We start from the raw sequence: 21,468 nt of genomic DNA, 5'->3' as shown, positions 1-21,468 counted from the left end.
CAGGCAACACTGGCCCCTGTCCCTCTTTCTGTCCTCCCTTTTCTGATCCCTTCTCATGTCTCTGCCTCCCAAAGGCTTGCACAGCTGTTTGTTGCAGCAGCCCTGACTACAGCTCCTTAGGCAAATGCTGCCTCTGGGGCTGGCTAGGGGGTGCTGGTTGCCAGGAGCTGCCTCAGAGTAAGCAAGCAAGTAGGTGGTGGAGCCCAGCCAGTATGCCAGCCCTTGCTGTTGGTAATGGACAGACAAGTGGGAGGCCGGGCAGGCAGGCAGGCAGGCACTACACTGGCCTTTCCTATGCTTGCTGTGTGTGAGGCCTGCCTAGGAGCCGAGAAGTCTTTTCGCCATGCTGGCCCGGCAACGCCCAGTGCTGCCACTGCTACCTCCCAAGGTAAGGTACTGGCCTCACGTTTACCTTTGGCCAGTCTCCGTTGGGCCACTAAGGCTGGGGGAATCCTCTTCCGAGACCCCTATAGGGCAGTATGACAAAGCACCTCTCTTTGGGCAGGGAGCACAGCTCAGAGACTAGGGGTGACAGCAGTGACTGCCCAGTCCCAAGGAGAGAGGAGCCTGAGGGAACCCTCCACAAGGGAGGGTGTTCGAAAAAGTGTGAGAAGCTGCCAGCTCTGAAAGCTAGCGGTGGCATAACTGGGCTCCTGAGCCTCACAGGGGTGCCACAGAAAAAATGTAGTTGGTCAAGGGAGCCGTGGGCTCCAAAAGGTTGTAGACCTCTGCACTAAGAGAATAAGGTTCGATTTTCCTGACATTTTTGTCCCTGCGGTTTTTCTTTGTGCAATGTTGTGATGATAGGGTGGGGGCGGGTGCATTCAAACATTTAATGTTCAGAAATGTTGCGTTGAAACAATACAATAATAATAATAATAATAATAATAATAATAATAATAATAATAATAATTATTATTATTATTATTATTATTATTTAAAAAATTCTCCAATATACTTCTTAACCAATTAAGCACATCACATTTTGGATCTTGCAGCAAACATATAACTCTTTCTTTACTAGACAGACTGACAGACTTCAACATGAGGTCGATCCGGTTTTTTCCTCTCTAATGATCATTGGCTACTCAGGTTATCAAGAACTACATTGTATTACTTCCCAAGCTTCTATTTTAGTTATGCCTATCTAACTTCATTGAGGACCTGGCTTGGATGTTAATAACTACCCACTACACTATTACCTTACCCAAAAAAGGTAAAATATTGCTTGGGTCCTCTTACTGACTTTTCACTGGATTTTCTAGTCTGAGTTTAACAACTGAATTTAACTATTTTACTTGAAACTTAAAGAGACTTTGTGAAGTCATATTACAGAGCATATGTATTTCTGTATTCTGGTATTTTTTAAAAATTCAAAGTATGTTTAGGCAGCTTGGGTTTGTTTTTTCCTTTGAAGGTTTGTGAACATGGATTAACCAGGTATCTGAAGGAGTGTTGAGCCATTCCAAAAAGATGTACAAAAAGATGTATTCACAAACAGAATACAAAATAGCAGTTGTCATCTGCTCAGGCTATTGCTCATGTTATCCCTCGTCCCAAATATATCAGACATATGCACCTGTCCACATACCTTGCATTAATGCAAGATTTTTTAATATACTGAATTCAAAATGCTTTGGAATTTCAGAGGTTCATTTTTTTCCAGCTCACATTTTAATAGTTCTATATTTATAGATGCCAATATAAACTGACGTGAGATAGGCAGAAAGGCAGATAGATAAATGGAAAAAAAACTGGTTGCTGTCCACCTTTTCCTGTATCCCAGCCACTTATTGAGCTGTTGTGATGCTATGGGATATTCACAAGTGTTAAAGCTACTTAGGATAAAAGAAGTGGAAATAAAGTTTTGGACATAGAACACAGGCAAACAGGAAAGTAAAAACCTTCTGGCGGGAAAGTGAAAACTTAATTTGATTGAGTAAAATTAGAGGCAAAGGTTGTGGCAGAAACAAGGGATATTGGGTTGAGAGATTTTGTTATTTTAAGTGAATCTTCCCAAGATTTTAAATCCCCTATAACAGCAAAATAAATATAATTGCTAGCAGTAGCTGTGAACCTGATCTGTGTTACAATTTTCTCTGGCCAGCAGATGGAGCCTAAAGTCTGTAAAACAAGTTGTCAAATGGTTTTAACATATTCCTTGTGAGTGATAACACAGTTTTCCAACAAGAAATGAAAAAGGGAGAAATTTTCATAGTCTAGCTCACTAAGACACCTTAAAACCAAATGACTCCTGAAGAATCATCCTACAAGCTTTTCAGTTGTAATCATATTTGCAGCATCCACATAGGACTGGAATATAAGAGGAGTGCAACTCCGTTAAAAACAAAAAGCAACAATGCTGACAGAACTGTGATTGATGATCTAGTGGATGTTGGACAACTAGATAATACAAAGATCGAAAGGATTATTGAAAGAAGATGGGGAGACTGAAGAGTTCAATGCATTCATTGTGTATTATTTTTAACAGCAAAAAATACTGGTCAGAAGATATCCATGCTTGAAGTGATGTTTTTGGTTTTTTTAGCACTGTAGAAGACAAATCAAAGTGATGAAAGGTGAAGTTCCAGAGAAAATGAACTGAACATTAACAGGCCAGCAGATCCAGATGGTATATTGATTTCCTTACACAAATCTGCAATTTGTCACTAGAATTGGCTTCTGTACTGGAAGTTTGACTACCGCTTAATGTAACAACAGTGTTGTTGTTGTTGTTGTTTTTAGGGGGGGGTATTGGAGGGGAGCCAGGAAGTTGCAGGCCACTTAGTCTGTATTAGTTGGGAATATTAGGCACTATAGTCTCATACCTGGTGCTGCTCAGGAATTCTAATAAGCCAAAAAAATCAGTGCAGTTTTGAAAGGTTCAGTCCAAGATATTGATTCAAAATGGTGTTTAATTGTATCCAAACACAATTAAGAACCTGGTCCTTGATCTCAGGAACCATCATGCAAAAGATGGTTGTGGTATCTTAAGAGGTGTCAAAATGCACAGCAAACAGGCCCACTTTCCAAAATATATAATGAATACAGAAGAACTAGCCACATTGAAGAAGAATCATGATTTTTTTCTGTGAAGGGAAGTTGTGCATCACCAAACGTTTCACATTATTTAAGAGAACTAATGTGTGAATGTAGCTGACATTCTACATATGGATTTCAAAAAAGTTTTTGACGAAGTTCACAACCAACATCTCCTGCACAATCTTAGCAATTAGTGACGGTTAAAAAACAGGAGCAGAACATAGAAGTAAACATAGTTTTTTACAATAGGAAGGTAAGCAATGGGGATAGGTTCTATTTAATTTATTCAAAAATGACATGAAATTGGGGTAAGAAGTTGGCTAAACTTTTGATGACTTCAAATTACAGGTGGTGACCATTTTAAGTGCATCCAATTGATGTGTGATTGCCAGCATACAGGTCCTTATTGACTCAGAAGGGGGTGGGGCTCCACCAACATGGGGGGGGGGGGAGGGAGGGAACAGAAGCCCCGTGTGAAATGGTCATCACCTGTATTCAGAATAGCAGAAGCTCAAGAAGACAGTGAAGAGCAAACCAAAATAACTTTTCTAAATAGCAAATTAAGTTTGGTGCAAGGATGCACTTGGGAACAAAACATCCTAAAATCACATATGCAATGATGGGGGCCTGAAATGGTAGTGAATACCTAGGAAATAGAACTTACAGACACTGCAGGCAGCTCAAGGAAAATGTCACCTCAGTGAGAAGCAACAATATAAAAGGCAAACTCACTGCTGGGAGTTATTAGGGAAGAGACTAAAGTAAAAAGAAAACTAAAATAATGCCCTTGTGGAAATATATAGTCTGAAATACTATGTAATTTGGACAATCCCATCACAAAGAGATAATATTGAGTTGGATTTGGTGCAGAAAAGGTCAACAAAATTATTAAAGAGTAGAAGGATAAAGAAAAGTGTTTGGAGTAATTTAACTTAGAAAAAAAAAAAAACAATTGAGGAAGGGCATGATGTAGAACAAGATGGAAATTCTTCTCCCTTTCTAATACAACTAAAATTCTGGGACACCAACAAAACTGATCAGCAATTTTTACGGCTGCAGCAGTATGAACCAATTGCCATGTGCCAAGAAAGCTTTAAAATGAGACTGAACAGATCCACAGAGAACATGTTTGTCAATGGGTTAGACATGACAGCCAAAAGAAACCTCCAGTTTCAGAGATTGTTTTCCTGAGACAACCTGTCGGGGGGTGGAAGGAAACAGTTGAAGGTTAATGCCTTCCTGTGTGCTTGCAGCCACAGGAAGTGTCTAGATGGACACTTGGTCTGAATTAGGAGGACTTTCAATGGGGTTTTAAGTAAACTGTATGCTATGGATAAGATTAATTTAAATCCCAAGGCAAGGAATTTAGAATTTTATAATGAAGATTTAAAACAGGAGACAAGTGACTAAAAGAATATAAAGAAAAGCCCCACTAAATCAGATTGAGATTTTAGCTAGTCTACAATCTCATTCCAACAGAGGCCGGCCAAATGTTCTAGGAAAACTATGAACAGGATGTGAAGGCCTCAAGAATGAAGAATATAGAAATGATAATAGATAGAAATACTGGGTGAGATCCAACACTGTATGAATGTCTAGTAGCACAATGGGTTTTCTTGGTCTCCCCTTCTATTTCCACCCCTCCCCACACACCTCAAATATTCTGCAGAGGGTTGGGAAAACCCACATAGCAGATCTAGGGATGGGTGGATTGGAGGAAAGAAAGTACAAATTCTGTTTCACTATTGGAGTTCCTCTTGCACAAGTGGGAAGACATAACTGCATCTCATCCACTGAGACTATATGTTGGAAATCTTATGCAGCAAAGATGTCTAACAAATTATTACCATTTGAAGAGAATTTGTTTCTGAAGTAGTAACTTCAGAACTATGTATTTTAGGCTTGATTTTAAACAGTTAAACAGCAAAATGTCAACTAGCATAGAATTAGGATGCATCCTAAATGCACTCTTACCAGTAGAGGCCAGTGGTAGGCTGTAAGACTGCACAATTTACTAGTTGGTGGACTTTGTTCCTGGTTCCTTTGCTTGAATACACCAATTATCAAATATTTTAAACTGCTTAATTCCATACCGTAAATGGGTTGAAAGTATCTTCTACTTTCTACTTTCAAGTATCATATAGGTGGTGAAGAAAGTGTAATTTGCAGTTATAGATAGCCTAGTTTAACAAACACTTGGCTTTGGGTACCCAAATGAAGACTGGAGATGCAAGAACACCTTGTGGAATAGAGATGGAACCACAAAGGAATAGGCAAGGTAAATTTTGGGGTAGACTTTTCTTGAGTTGATGAAGTAGCTCCTCGGGAATAATATAATGACATATTTTAGAGACTACACTACACTTTTAAAAAACACCATGCTACTACTATAATCAGTGGATTAATGATTGTGGGAAGAAGAATCTGGTATTAGTTACATAGAAAATCAGTGAATGCAAAGTCAGGACTGGAGTTTCCATCCCATGTAAAATTTTAAAAATCTAATTATTGTAAATCTGAATGCAGAATGCAATACATATATTCAGTGGGGTTTTTTATTAAAAAAAAGTTTGAGGGTACTCTAATTTTCCTACTCATATTGAAATACTGCCCCTCAATGAGGCCAAACTTAGATTCACAAAATGTTTAGGGGTATGCATATCCCTGCTTCCCCCCAGAAAAAAGCACTGCATATATTGCTTACTATTAGCATCTTTCTCCCCCTTGATCCATCCCTATCTATATTACGGGTATATCTATATAAGTTAGATTATTATAATTATCTCTCTATTGCACATACATGTGGCTTGTCAAAGGCCACTCAGGTTTAGTACAAATGTAGTATTTGCTACATGACCATGGTTAAGAAATCAAGAGAGAGATGGAATCTTCCTTCCCCGCTCGCATACCTCCACCCTCCAAACTCCACAATCCTTCCTGGAGTATGACTTGCTACAACCTGTCTAAGCCATGAGTTATTGTCAGCATCACATTACATGATTAAAGTTAACCCAGCTCCTTGCCTTAACCAAGAACTAAACAAAGTTCCAAGGACAATTAACAGAAATAGTTAAGCTATCAGCAACATTACGCACACTTTTAGTGAGTTAATGGCTGAGGTGAGATATGAAAAAAGGCATTTCCCTGATCATATTTTTATACTAGAATCATGTGTTACCATCAAATGCCCAGCTCCCACTCTGCAGTGAAGAAGCGGAGTCAGGTGGGAGTGACGTGAACTATTAGCGGGAGGGTCTGGAACTCCAGACTGATGTGCATGAGCACTATATCAGCTTAAATATTTATTTCCTAAATGTCGCATACCTGGTTGGTGAGAGGCTGTTGAATCTGGTCAGCATATGATAAGGCAGAAACTTGTTGGTCATTTAAGTTTTGCTGCCGACGATCGCTGTACTGCTGATGCGAATGGGACATCTGTCCAGCCATCTGAAGGCCAGCAGCATGGAATGAAAATGACGGTGCAAGCCGAACAGATGAAGGTTTGCATGCTGAAGTCTCTCCTCCTAGAAAGGACAGCACAAGAATTTAGTATAGCTTTCTTAATTCCATTGAGCTTTACCTTCATGTCAAACATACAAAAAGGGGGAGAAATTTTTCAGTATGCATCAGTTTTCATTTAGGGTTTTTTTAAACACACACACACTCCTGGATGTGGGTGAGTCAAAAAGTTTCTCATTTCTAAAAACTGTTGATGAACCTTGTTGAGGAAACTGCATGTCGGTATAATATTTATTTTCTTGTTTGTGTGCATGTGTGTGCATTGACTGATTTTATTATATGGATAAAAAAGGTAAAGGTACCCCTGCCCGTGTGGGCCAGTCGTGTCCGACTCTAGGGTTGTGCGCCCATCTCACTTAAGAGGCCGGGGGCCAGCGCTGTCCGCAGACACTTCCGGGTCACGTGGCCAGCGTGACAAAGCTGCTCCGGCGAACCGGCACCAGAGCAGCACACGGAAACGCCGTTTACCTTCCCGCTATAAAGCGGTACTTATTTATCTACTTGCACTTAGGGGTGCTTTTGAGCTGCTAGGTGGGCAGGAGCTGGGACCGAAGGACGGGAGCTCACCCCGCCGCAGGGATTCGAACCGCCGCCCATGCGATCGGCAAGCCCTAGGCACTGAGGTTTTACCCACAGCGCCACCCACGTCCCTTATTATATGGATACAGATATATAATTTACAGATACACCTTTCTGCTTACTAGATTTTACATCAACATTTCCTTTCTTCAGCCTCTTCAATAACCGATATGGCCAGTCCAACCAGCGGTGCAGAGTCTACATGTGGGGAGTTTCCATGGGGCTCAATAGGGGCCCATTTTCCCTTCCTACCTTGGTCATGTTCAAAAGCTTGTGGGCCATAACAAGGAAAGGAAGACCTGGGGTATCTTGCACCTCCACCCTGGCTCCTGTAGTTACCAGTAGTTACCAGCCCTTGTTGCCTGAAAGTTAGTGTACTTTGCCAGTGCCCTTTTATATATAAAAACTCTGAAATAAAAACTGTTTGTTTGTTATATGTGGTTGACTTCTAATAAGCATTCCAATGTGGTGAGCATATATGCAATTTCCTAAAATAAAATAAATGTTAGTTTAACAGTGCAATACTAACTACAACCACTCCAAGGATGAGACTTTCTCCCTGACTGTGTTCAGAGAGTATTTAGCTGTAAATATTCATTAAACAATGAATATGTATGTTTGTTTAAGAATTGTGTGAAGTATAAAAGGGAAACTTGATTTAAATTATTTATTAAATATTCTTTCCCACAAAACAAGAAGGGGATGAGGCAGACACCTTTAATGAACACTTTAAAAATATATTTATTTTATGACAATATTTTATGGCTTTGCTTCTGGTTGTTTATATATAGCATAGTTATAGGCTGTTTTTAACTGCTTTTAACAGTTTTTAACTGTTTTTTAGTAACTGCTTTATGGAGTTTTGTTATCAGTTTTGACAATACAAAAATTATATAAAGCGTCGTGAATTTTCAATGCCCTACTATGATGTGTACCAAAAAGACACTAAGATTAAATCTTTCTCACCTCGGAGTAAGTCCCCTGAACTCAATGATATATATTTGTGAGCAGACATACATAGGATTGCACCTTAATTGTTAATATAACTTTGAAACTCTTAGACAATAAAACTTATTTGTAATGGTTCTACTTCTGTTTTATTTAGAAAAATGATATCATAGTGTAGATGAGGTCTAAACACTTCTAGAACGAGTCTATTCAGATACTAATGTCCATTCCCAGACCAGTGAGATATTGCTATCTAACTGTAGCTCACTTGACACTAAGTATATACATATGAAAAACATCCTTGTTACAATTTTTCAACAACAACATTATACTGCCACTATGGGAATGAAGATGCAAAATACCAGTACTGTAATCTCATGACCACCATTAAAACTGGAGATGTTTCTACATATGTAAAATTATATAACATTATTTTGTTTGTTTCTGGTAAGTAACTTACTGTTTTCCATCAAGCAAAAGTTTGTATCTTACTAGAAGCAAGCTTAGTTGTTTTGCTTGATGGAAAATAGCAATGTAGTATACCCACCTTTACAAAACTCTACAAAATTTCATCTAGGAAACTGCTCTGTAAAATTAATGCACACACTGGAGTTCATTAAAATATATAGAGAAAACTTACACTTACATGACTCATATATTAACACAAGTAGAAAAGCTAACATGCGCATGGGAAAACAGATTTCTCTAGAAGCAGCATGTGGATTGGTACATGTTAACATATATGCTAAAGCAGTATTTCTATTTGAAAAGATACCAAGAACTCAAAACTACCAATTGCAGTTTGAGTAACTACAATTGAGGGTGCAGCCAGTAGTAACACACAACTCTTCTTTAAAATTCTTGATCATTCCTCGGCTGGAAAGATTTGGTGCTAAACTCTCCATTCAAGCCTGGATTCTCCAAGACCCTTTTATAGTAAAACTGGCAGGCACTGTCCAGTTCAGATCTTTGGAACAGCAAAAGATTGTTGGCAAAACGACTCCTATTATAACCCTTGCAGTATAAACCTATACATGCAGGAAAAAAGCTCTTCTGAGTCCAGTAAGACTTATTCCCAAGTATGCATGCATAGAAATACAGTGCCTTGCTATTTTAATGTTCTCTCAATTCATAACTATAATTCCAGGAAAGGGGGTATTCAAGTCTCAATGCATTTTTCCAACTGGGTTGAGATCAAGTAAAAACCTAACACTGATGCAGGCTGGGATGGACACAGTGACTCCAAGAATAGGACCAGAACTCTGAATTAACCATGCTAAATCTCTTATAGGCAATCAATGAGTGATAGATTAAATGCAGAACTATTACATCAAAACCCTCAGGAGATACAGTCACTAAATCGGAATCAGAACAAAAATGTGCCCCTTAAGAAATGATGACCCAGGGATGGGGGCTTCTTCAAAGAAGAATCACATGTGAGTGACAAACAATGAAAGCTCCATGCAGGTATCTTAGGTGCACCCAAGCAGCAGCACTATCACCATATGCTACTTCCTCCAGCATGCTGCTCCTAGTAAAACAGCTGGTAGAACCACTGAATGCTACTTTAACCACTCAATTTGGGAGTTCTTGGACCAAGGGGGTTAAGAGGCAGCAACTATTCTCTGTGCCTGCTCCCCCAAAACCAGAGGGTAGACATAGAAACAGAGCCTTGATTGGTGTTGAACAGGAACAAGTGGCAGGGCACATGTTCCTTTCCAACCCGAGGCGGCAATGTTCAGTCAACAGTGCTGATCTGCGTGGAGGCTTAGGAGGAAGAGTAAGCGAGCAGCAGCTGCCTACTCTTATGTTCCCAGCTTAACCTACACAAACTCCTCCCTTCTTAGCACACTTAACTGCATGAGGGTCCCAAAGCTAATATTTGTTTCAGGACCACAGTAGTAACTACCCAACAAAGGAGAAAATTATTTTTCCCATTAAAAGTGATCTGTAATTACTCAAGTTCCTTCTCTCCATATCCTGCAATCAAAAATAGGTGCATTTCCCAAAGTAATCATACCAAATGAAGAATTCTAAAACTTGTGCATCCTACAGGCCTGCTTTTATCAGCACTCTAACCCACACTTCTGGGAGAAAAACTGAAAGTAATACTAAATTCAGTGCCAACACTTAAGTTGCAAAATTAAATGGGGTTTGACTTTTATGAGTATTATGTTTCCTAGATAAAAGAAGTAAACAGTCACTCATCAACAGTCTAGAAAATTTAGCTTCTACTTAGAGGCAATGTGCTACTTAAAAGGAGTGTACTAGCATTCTGCAGTAGGATGGGAAATTATGAGTAATGGAAAATTTCCCGCTACAGGTCAGTCATATCTTACACAGGAGTTACGTTCCAGGGATAGCGTGTAAAGCCGAAATTGCATATAGTCAAAACAATCCATTGGAACTGACCCTATGTGAACAATCTTACCTTCTGAAGCTGACACACTGAACAGATTTTACCCCACCCAAGCAAGGCACAGATCTTTGAAGCTCTTGCTTACCAGGCTCTGGGAGGCTCTCACAAGATTTCACAGGGCCATCTAAGATCTTGCAAAAGCCTCCCAGAGCCCAGTAAGCCAACCTAGGAGCTTCAAAGCACCTTCTGCACTGGGAAAACTCTCTGCCTTCCATGTATCTTATTTCAACCAGCCGGCTTTCAACAGTGTAAAGTTGAATTTGAACATGTAAAACACATGTTAAATTGAGAATCGACTGTACTATATTTTCACACAGAACAATTTCCATTTCTAAAACGGAATTATTTCATAAAATTAAAACATAATGAACATTACTAATAACAAATGAAATTGCCAAGTTTCAAAGTTGCAGTTAACTTTTTTTCAGCATCCCTAGGAAGCCTATATAAGAGACAGTCTGAGTGCAAGACAGAGACCCCAAGACTAATCAGGTCTAATTGTAAAGGTGGCAAGAAATACACAATCCACATGTGCTAAACCAGATCCTATTCTAACTTAGTATTAAAAAAATCCTTAATATTTATGAGAAGACATACATGACTGGATTCTGTAAGGATTCCAACTACATGCATACTGAATATTCTTTATCTCTTTGAATGAATGTATAGGTAATAAAATAACCATAATTGCTGAATCAGAAAAAATCACCACCACCTCGTCATGCCCCCATGGGCACACAAACAACACAGCACATTGTCCATTACTTGAGATGCTAGGACTTCCTGCTCCTAGTAATCACCAGTATGCTGTGATGCATGTGCAACAGGGAATATGGAGAAAGGACAGCAGGCTCCATAAGGAGCCTTGAGAAGAGCTCTCTATATGTGGGGAGAAACTGTACTCAAAATTGAACCCAAATTTTTTAGGCATACTTTACTTTTACTATTTGGGATGAATATAAAAAAGCTATTAAGTCCTAGAATCCCCCTCTACAATAGGGAAGAGACTTCAGAGAACAGCTCTCTGTGAAACATTTTAAATAAAAATTGTACAAGTGTAAACTATTACATACCATGTCAAAATCTAACCTTATTTTATTATTTTTGAGTTGTCACAGCACATTGGTGGTAGCAAATCTATCACAATCTCTCATTCAAATTCTATATCCAAAGGGGGGTGTATATGTTCCCCCCGGAAAGAAGTCTTGCTCTAGAGCAGGGGCAGAGAACCTGTGACCCTCCAGGAGATGCTGGACGGTAACCCTCATCATCCCTGAACATTTGCTATGCTAGTTTGTGATGCTGGGAGTTGGGAGTCCACTAACAACTAGCGCAGTGGTTCTTGAAGGGTGTGGCATGCCACACTGATGTGACTGGAGAAGATAGCAAGTGTGGCTGGAAGATTCAAGAACAATCAAAGAAACTTGTTTATAATTATATTTTGGGAATTGTTAATGTTCTTATGTAGGTGCATTGTTTTATGCTATCTAGATGTCCCATGATCATATTATAAAGTAATTGTGTTCTATGTTATAAATCAAGTACTTCTAGGATTTGTTTATTTTTGTTTTCCAATGTATTTCTTATCAATAAGACAAGAGTAAATTTTTATTCTGAAAGTGTGGCCCAGGAAAAAATGTATAAGAACTACTGATCTAGACAGTTACCAGTTCACTCCTCTTACTCCATAGGTAGTAATGATTTAACACAATTCATTAATTAGATTGGAATACAATACAGATTGACCTAGATAAAGGTAAGGGTAAAGGTAAAGGGACCCCTGACCATTAGGTCCAGTCGTGACCGATTCTGGGGTTGCGGCTCTCATCTCGCTTTATTGGCTGAGGGAGCCGGCGTACAGCTTCCGGGTCATGTGGCCAGCATGACTAAGCCGCTTCTGGAGAACCAGAGCAGCAGACGGAAACGCCGTTTACCTTCCCGCCAGAGTGGTACCTTTTTATCTACTTGCATTTTGACGTGCTTTCGAACTGCTAGGTTGGCAGGAGCAGGGACCAAGCAACGGGAGCTCACCCCGTCGCGGGGATTCGAACCACCAACCTTCTGATCGGCAAGTCCTAGCCTCTGTGGTTTAACCCACAGCGCCACCCGAATCCCTTAGATAAAGGTTAGGAAAGAAAAAAATGATTTTTAAAAATTCCTACATGTATGTAACTCAAACAAAATTCAAGCATCTGCCAAAGAAACTCAGCCATGTATTACTTGTTGTAGCTGGAATTGGAGATTTAAAAAATGTGGCATCAGTAATGCATTCCTTTTTTGATATGACTGTACAAACTAAAACCAAATTGCAAGGGTGGGGAACAAAATCCAACCAACTAGCTGGATCCTTAGTTCCCCCAACCCCATGGGCCAAATTCAACAAGCGGCCAGGGTCAGTCACTTGTCACGCACCTGGTGTCAGCTTGACATTATGTGACCCATTTTTGTTTGCCTGCACAGCCCGACATCAAATTCTGCAGGCGGAGAAACAACTGATTGGCAGTGCTTACAAACGCTACTTTCAGAGTAAACCATTATCCTACACCTGGGGGCCATACATTGGATAAAGTGGACTTGCGGGTCACATGGAGAGGCCTGGTGGACCTAATTATTTTATTCTATTTTTTATTAAATTTATATCTTGTCCCAACTCTCAAAAGAGCTTAGGGTGCTAAATAGGCCTGTGGGGAAGCAGTTCCCCACTGCAAGCATGTTGAAATTATCTGTAACTATTTCCTCTAAAGATATCATATGTTGCTTTATACGAAACAGTATCATCTGCATGTATATTCTAGTTTCCTTTCTAATCTGTTATTTGAGTTTTTCATCAGAAAGAAACAATAGAAAAAATGAATAGTTCTGACTAGTACTTCTATTCCAGTTTATAACATGTTTGCCTTACAAAACACCTTGATCCCATTCTCAAAATTAGGACTTCTATTATATCTTTCCGTAACTGAAAAATACCATCACCCCATCTGTTGAAAGCTTTTTTTTCAAAAGCTAGTAGCTTAAAATTTAAAATGCAGAATTATGCAAAAACTGTATAAAGCAATGCACATCACTTTTTTTATATAAAGAAAACATAACTAATTTACTCATTTTTTACCAATTAATTTTGCAAGCAACACTACGTTTAAAGGAAGAGAGCATGGGTAATCACCTGACTTTCTATAATTCTTGAACAATCTAGAATTAGTAGTGAGTAATGAGGGGGCCAAGTTTGCTGTTGATACTAAACTGTTCAGGGTTGTTTTTGTTTTTTGTTGTTTTTTAAAGGGAGATTGTGAAGAGCTCCAAAAGGACTTCTCCGGATTGACTGGATGAGTAGCAAAAATGGCAAACGGAATTCAACATAAATAAAAGAAAAGTGATGCATGTTGGAGTAAAATAATGCTTCATATGTAAGCTCATGGAGTCTGAACTGGATGTGATTGACCAAGAATGAAACCTTGGGGTCATAATACAAAGCTTAATGAAAATACCAACCTAGTGCATGGCAGCTGAGAAAAATCTAACTTCCAAACTATAGGTCATTAGGAAAAGTACTGAAAGCAAAACTGCTGGTGTGATAATGCCACTATGCAAATCTATGGTGCAACCACACTTGGAATACTATATACAGTTCTGGTAACCTCACCTCAAAAATGGTAGAGTTGGAAAAGGTTCGGAAAAGGACAACCAAAATTATCAAGGGAATGGAGAAACTCCCCTACAAAGAAAGATTGCAGTGTTTGGTGCTTTATAGTTTAGAGAAAATGAAAGTAAGAGGTGATATGACTGAAGTTCATAAAATTATGCATACAGAAAAGTTTTCTCTCACACAACACTAGAACTTGTGGACATCAAGTGAAACTGACTGCTGGAAAGATACAGGACACTTATTCACACAGTGCATAGTTAAACTATGGAGTTTGCTCCCACAAGAGACAGTGATGGCTACTGACTTGGATGGCTTTAAAAGAGAACTGGACAAATTCATGGAGGAAAAGGCTACCAATGGCTACTAGCTATGATGGTTATGTTCTGCCTCCACAGTTGGAGGCAGTAATGCTCCTGAATATCAGTTGCTGGGAAGTGCAGGAGGGGAGAGAGATCTTGTGCTCAGGTTTTTCATGCAGAAGGTTTCCTACCTGCATCTAGTTGCCCACTTTGAGAACAGGATGATGGACTAGATGAGCCATTGGCTGGACAGCAGGCTCTTCTTATGTATTTATCTTATTAAGAATTGTCCAAAAAGAAATGTGCAAAATAGTAATGCAAACTTTAGAAGACTGCACATGACTATAAGACACAGCAGATAGCTGAAGTCTGTTTTCTAGACACATAATTTGGTTTGCTTCTATATGAAGGAGATCAGGATATGTATGCTGACTAGTATACATACAGGATATGTATGCTGACTCTTTGACACTGTGTACAGAGTACCATGCTATTCAGTGACCATTACTTATATATTCTGTTGGTATTTTTATGTTGCCATGTGATCTTCAGATGAAGTGTGTTAATCCAAATTTAATAAATAATTATAACAAAAAGAACTGCCTTGAGTACAAACTTTATTTTACCATAATTTATTATCAGTGACATATAATTTTCAGTATTTCCGGCTGTAAAATACAGGGGAAATGATTATGCACAGTACAAACACAGGCAATGGTGCCCATGAAGCTTCTGCATATATACACCATGGCTCACTGTCTCATTCTTCTTGAGGTGGTTAGCTTTGTTTCCAATGTTAAATGTTCATAGAGCTTAAGAAGGAAGCTGAAGGAAGATGATGTTCTTTCCGGCTTCCTCTTTCAGCTCTATTTGCTTTCTACAGCTGAACAAAAGCAGTTTGACTGGGGTGGGAGAGAAAAACAGAGTGGACAGGAGAGAGGAAGTAGGGTTCCACAGGAGTCAGGAGACAGAATGTGCATGTTCACATAAGCTGAATCCAGTAAAAAGGGTTCCTCTTGAAATTGTTTCGTTTTTGTTTCTCACCACCACCACCACCACCCAAAAACTGATATCAAATCACAGATTTGCCATGGATTTTGCATTTAATCAATGCTACCACGATTTTTTAAAAGGATGTCTTCAGAACTATCATCAAATCATAGGTGTTCTCTTTGTCCATAGACGTGATATGTTGGTGGGCTTTCTGATCATCCTATCTAAAGGGGGGGGGGGATCCATGAGAATCAGTGCCTTCAGTCAATATTTTTGTGGTGCTGGAAACATTAGATTTGTGGATTTTACTGTGTGGTCTACTCTAAGTTTTAATTTGCAGGTGCTCTTAGAGGACCACATGTAGAATTATGTGAACTCAAGAGGTTATGTTTAAATTATACTGGATCCAACTAGCATCTATATACCTTGGAAAAGAGGTCTGTGTGTGTCAACACATTCTCTCTGCCTGTTTAAGAGGGGAAGGGGAAGAATGACGAGGGAAAACAAGCAACCAGAGGGAATTATTGCACTTTCAAAAGTCTAATGCTCTCACAGGACCAAAATGGTTGGCAACCCATGGTTTAGAACTTGGGATAAAACTTGATGGTACCAAGTACAGTTCACATTGATGTAGACATGCTGTTTACCACTCAATAGGTCTGCAACAATTACTAGCACACCTGTCCACATCCACCTATGTGTCGGACATTTGTGGCATATTTTGCCAGTCCAAAAGAAAAGAGCAGTTCTCTTCCAACTGACAAAGTCTCCTTCAATGGCTGCCTGGAAGCAATTCATACTCACCATAGGCAACCACCAAGTTATCCTTCCAAGTGAGGATTATTGCATAAAGTATACATCTGTCAGAGGGCAATATATATTTATCTCTTTATGAATGTTCTTGAACCAATGTAATTATTATTATTATTATTATTATTATTATTATTATCATTTTAAAATCAAGTCATGAATTAACTTTTTTGTTGGCCTTGTTCCATTAAACACTATATTGTACAAGTGTGCTAAAAATAAATGTGTGATTCTACTCTACTATTTTACTTCTGTGTTCAAATACAATCAAACTTTAATTCCTTTCCTTCTACTGATATATCCAAATTATTTTCGTAGTGCATCCCTAAATCAATGCAACTCCAATACTACTAATAAGGGTAGAGATGCATAGTCATATTCTGCTTCTTAAATTACCGTATTTTTCGCTCTATAACACACACCCGACCATAACACGCATGTAGTTTTTAGAGGAGGAAAATCCGTAGGCATGCCACCCGTAGGCATTTCCTCCATAACATGCACAGACATTTCCCCTTACTTTCTAGGAGGAAAAAAGTGAGTGTTATGGTGCAAAAAATACGGTATGTGTATGTGTATGTGTAGAAAATCATTGACACATATTATAGACTGCTCTGTCCTATCTAATCAAAAAACTGCAAGCTCATTATGACACAAAGGTAATAAATTTAACATTCTTAGCACAAATTAAGAGCAAATATAAGATAACCACATGATTATTAGTATCATGCAAAAAAGATGACAGTCATTGATCAGCAGATGAGAAAAAAAGGCAGGACAAGTAAAATTTGATAGATGGCTGGATAGTACATATAAGTGGAGATGACAGGAAAGAAGAGAGCTTAGGACTTGCATGGGGAAACAACCCACATTTTTCTTAAAGCACAGAACTATGTACAATATATTATGAACCCCTTTAAGAATATCCATGAAATCATTTTTTTTAAAGAGCCATTTCCCCCAAACATAACCGTCCATACACAAATATATAACAAATCACATCTATATCAAACAGAATACTCAAGCACTTGTTTCTGTCTTTTAAGTATCCCAGGTTTTAATACTGCATTAGAATTCTCAAATACAGTAATGTCCTTAATCTCATATCCGTAAATAGTAGCAAAGATAAAACTGCAATATACTCTTCTCCCTGGAAAGCACCAAACACTGTACTTCTAAACACAAAATCCTATAAAATGCACATTTAATGGTAAATATTTTGTCTGCATAAAAATCTTAGCATAAAGATTTTAAATATCTGTGTTTTTCAATGTAGGTAGGTAAGAGAAATTAAATCCTTATTTCTACTTCTGTTCTAAAATCTGTGTCTGCCTGCAGTGAGTGGAAACTGCTGCAGATCATTAAATACTCATTTATCAATGTCTCTCACCAGGCAACACAATGCAGCAGAACAGCACACAGAAACCACCCTGAACCCCAGCAACAGCAGCTAATTAGCATAGCCTACCACTAAAACGACACCGTATGATTGGAAGAGTTAGTCAGAGAGCTGGCCAATCAAAGCAGGTTATGCAAATAGCAAGCTTTAGTTGCCAGGGTAGAGCTGCTTCCCATTGTCCAATAGGAAAACAAGCAATAAACAAGAAATGAAATTGAGCTTTGTCACATTTTCAAGTTGTTGTTAACACTTTCAAGTTTACAGCAAAATTAGCCACAACCGCACAGGATTAGAATAGCATTCTAAATTTCACCACCCCAAAGAAAGGGCAGTGCAATGCAATAATGCTACACAAGAATTTGAGCTAATTACTGCATTAGGAGTTAGATTTCTCTTTTCACAATACAGCTCTATCACAGCAGGTTTGCTGGATATTTTAGAGCATTTAATTAGTCTTAGAGGTGTCAAAATATTTCTCAATAATTATTAAGATAAATAAAACACTTAAATCTAAGGAGAAAAGGAGAAATAGAGACCATAGCTTGTTCTTGTGAAGAAAAAGAGCAATTAAAAACTCAGAAAATATACAAGACATTATGCTGCTGGCAATCCACTACATTAAGTTGTCTCTCTTCAATTTATATGCAATCCAGAATTACTAAGAAACAATAATATTGGGAATACTCATACATCAACTTCATATAAAAGGAAAACATTCAACATGATTAGGTTTTTATTATGAGGTAGCAAGCACAAATGCATTGTATTTCAAAGTGCAAATGGACAATAAAACATGAGTAAGTATAAATATAGGTGTGATACATATAGATGCACAATATGCATAAAACAAAAAAATATTGTGACCATCAGTATTTCTTATGGGAATTATGAAATATTGATATGTTTCCTAACAGAGTGCCCCAAAAGTCTTATCACAAGACACAAATACTAATTTCTACTTTCAAAGCATAACCTCTTACAAGAACAAGTGCAATGCAGCTGCAGAGCTCCACATCAGGCTGAAAACTAAAGTGATATTCAGGTGTTTTAATGTATTTAAAAGGAGGGAGGATCTGAGAGCTATCAAACGTATTATTAAATCATTACAAGCAAACTCAATTCACTTCATCTGTGTTTGTTGTTTCATTACTCCGTCACCTAAATACCTGTGAAAAGCATCAGATAAGTCATAGAAAATGTTTAGAATGTTTGGCTATTTTATTTATGTATTTGAAATGTTGTTTGTTTGCTGCCCTTGGTTCCTTCAGGAGAAAGGGTGGGATATAAATTTGATTCAAACTATACAAATGGATATAAACAGATGCTGCTGAATTGTAAGAGAAAGGTACAAATAATAGCTTTAAAGCCTTCATGAAACACCCTATCCACCTCAGAGGTTTGCACATGCTTACAGAAATATTGCTCCATTTCCCACAGAATCATAGAGTTGGAAGGGACCCTGAGGATCATCTGGTCCAACCCCTTGCAATACAGAAATATGCAGCACCACACTCTAACCAACCGAGAAGCATTTAATTCTGTAAGTGAGATGGGTAGGATCTGTACTATGTTACAACCCCAAACTCCTAAATTATGAAATTTGGGAGTATGTTAACTATCAACTACATATTTTTATTTCCCAATTTCCTCCTAGGAACTTTGAAATAGTAACAAATTCAGTGGATTAGTGTCAAGAGCAACATAATTAGAACTGATAGCTTGTCACATATATAAAAAAACCCTCACAGAATTTAACAACATGTAACAGCTGACACAGAATCCAAAGACATCCAGCTTTAGTTTTAAAACAAGTTTCTAGCCCTCGCTATTGGAAAGACAGTGTTTGAAATAATGCAGGCAGTGCCTGCAAACAATGCAGCGATAACATCTAGAACATCTGTGATCTATGTGGAAAGTTCTATAAAGTATCTTACTATTCAGAACTGGCAAGAAGCTTGAGTATCTGCAACAACTCATTTGTAAATCAACAAACTGTACCAGGGCAAGAGACACCAATCTTGTCTCAGCCTCACCACATTTCTGCTACATGCAAAGCACAGCATCTACCAGCTAGCAATAACAGAATGCCCATAGGAGGCTGCAAGTACAGAAGGGGTTGGGGGAAATGGAATGTAGCTGGAATGGTAGCTTCTGCCCTGGTCTATGGGTTCTATCTTCTCTGGTGGTGCTGCATTGTCCTACCCCACACACTATGAACAGGAGAGTGTTCCTATTGTGTGGAAATTAACACCAGGACAACAAAAATGGATTCTACGTGCCCTAATGGTGGCCGAGAGACTAATACTGATGGAAGAATAAATATATGATACACTTTAATCAATGTATCGACAATATGATAACACTTGCAACTTATGGACAGACTGCTTACAGATGTAGACTTTGTTTGGATAAATGTGACAACATCTGGAATGAGTTTATACAGAATATAGAAGGCTATTATCAAAATATGTATTAGGATAATAACACTATATCAATTTATATAAGAATGTATGGGAGTATGTTGCCATGCATTTTTGTATATTGCTTTTTCCTCTCTTTCTTATACACATCTTTGTACTTTCCCTCCTCACTTTCCCCGTTTTTCCTTTGTTAAAAAAAGGAGTGTGAGAGCAGAAGAATGCAAATGGTGCTCCTTTCCATAACATGTTTCCCCTCATATTCGTAATACTGTACATCAATGTGAGCACACAACATTTACACACAAACAAACTATCTAAATGATATAGAAAATCTAGCAGCAAGTTCATTTAAAAAAAAGTTTTTTGGGCGTGCAGAGATAGTTGCAATGAGGAGAAAGAGATTGGGGGGTGGGAAGCATACCATGATTTTCCTTAATTTTGGTGCAGATATGCTTTTAACTCACCACCTCTTCCCAAAATATAACCTGATGCATGCCAAGAAAAGCCTTATTCAAGTCAGAAAAATGCAAATTGTACAGTTTATCATTTAATTGGGAATGTGCACATATGGTCTCAAATGGTATGTTCTAGGGGCAGAGGCAGGGTAGGAAACTATCATTTCATTAGCTGACTCGCCTTATCTCAGGATCCAAGTGCATAACTTTTTTGTTTGTTGAAAATATAAGCTTATAAACTCTAGAGTTCTGTATAACTGTGTAATTAACATTAAACAACATCCTGATTTATTTTGTTTGGTTGGGTTTAAAGCAGCTCTGCACTTAGGTTTCCATGGGATGGTGACTAGCACATTACCCTTCTCTCCTTGCCACTACAGGACAGCAGCACTAAGTTTCCTTGTACAGGCAGGATAAAAAACACAAAAGATTTTCAACTGCCACTGCACAGTGCTTTATTTTCCCAAGTTGGAGAAAGAGTTACAGTTGCTCATTACAGAGTGAATACTCACCTCCCTCTCTGGCCTAAACAGTGTGGATTGGGGAGCAGGCAGGAGACTAGCCATAGTGTTCTTATACTTCACTCACAGCAAAGCACTAAGGCAGCTGTTCCTAGGACTCTTTTGTCATATTGTTTGTCAAGTTGAAGGCCAGAGCATACCACACCTACTGGCATTATAGTGTTGTGCTTCAGTTCACTGTTACATACAGTCATGGGAAAAAGAAAGTGCACCCTCTCTGAATTCTGTGGTTTTACATATGAAGTCATAATAACAATCATTTGTTCCTTAGGTGGTCTTAAAATTAGGTAAATGCAACCTCGGATAAACACCAACACATGACATATTACACCATGTCATGATTTATTTAACAGAAATAAAGCCAAAATGGAAAAGCCATGTGTGAAAAACTGTACATAGCACAGCACTATAATACCTGTGG

The 21,468-nt window shown here is 38.5% G+C and overlaps 1 protein-coding gene across 1 annotated transcript in view; it reads right to left on the bottom strand.

The window, feature by feature from the left end:
• The window catches only part of DYRK1A (dual specificity tyrosine phosphorylation regulated kinase 1A), a 100,226-nt gene that overhangs the window by 12,266 nt on the left and 66,492 nt on the right, over nucleotides 1-21,468 (bottom strand). Inside the window, exon 3 of the mRNA XM_081859880.1 lies at nucleotides 6,367-6,566. Coding sequence (XP_081716006.1) covers nucleotides 6,367-6,566 — 200 coding nt within the window. The remainder of the gene's footprint in view (nucleotides 1-6,366; nucleotides 6,567-21,468) is intronic.

The sequence above is a fragment of the Podarcis erhardii genome (genome assembly GCF_964252035.2).
Source record: "Podarcis erhardii genome assembly, chromosome: 4".
NCBI classification, from domain to species: domain Eukaryota; kingdom Metazoa; phylum Chordata; class Lepidosauria; order Squamata; family Lacertidae; genus Podarcis; species Podarcis erhardii.
This window is presented reverse-complemented; position numbering and strand designations above follow the sequence as displayed.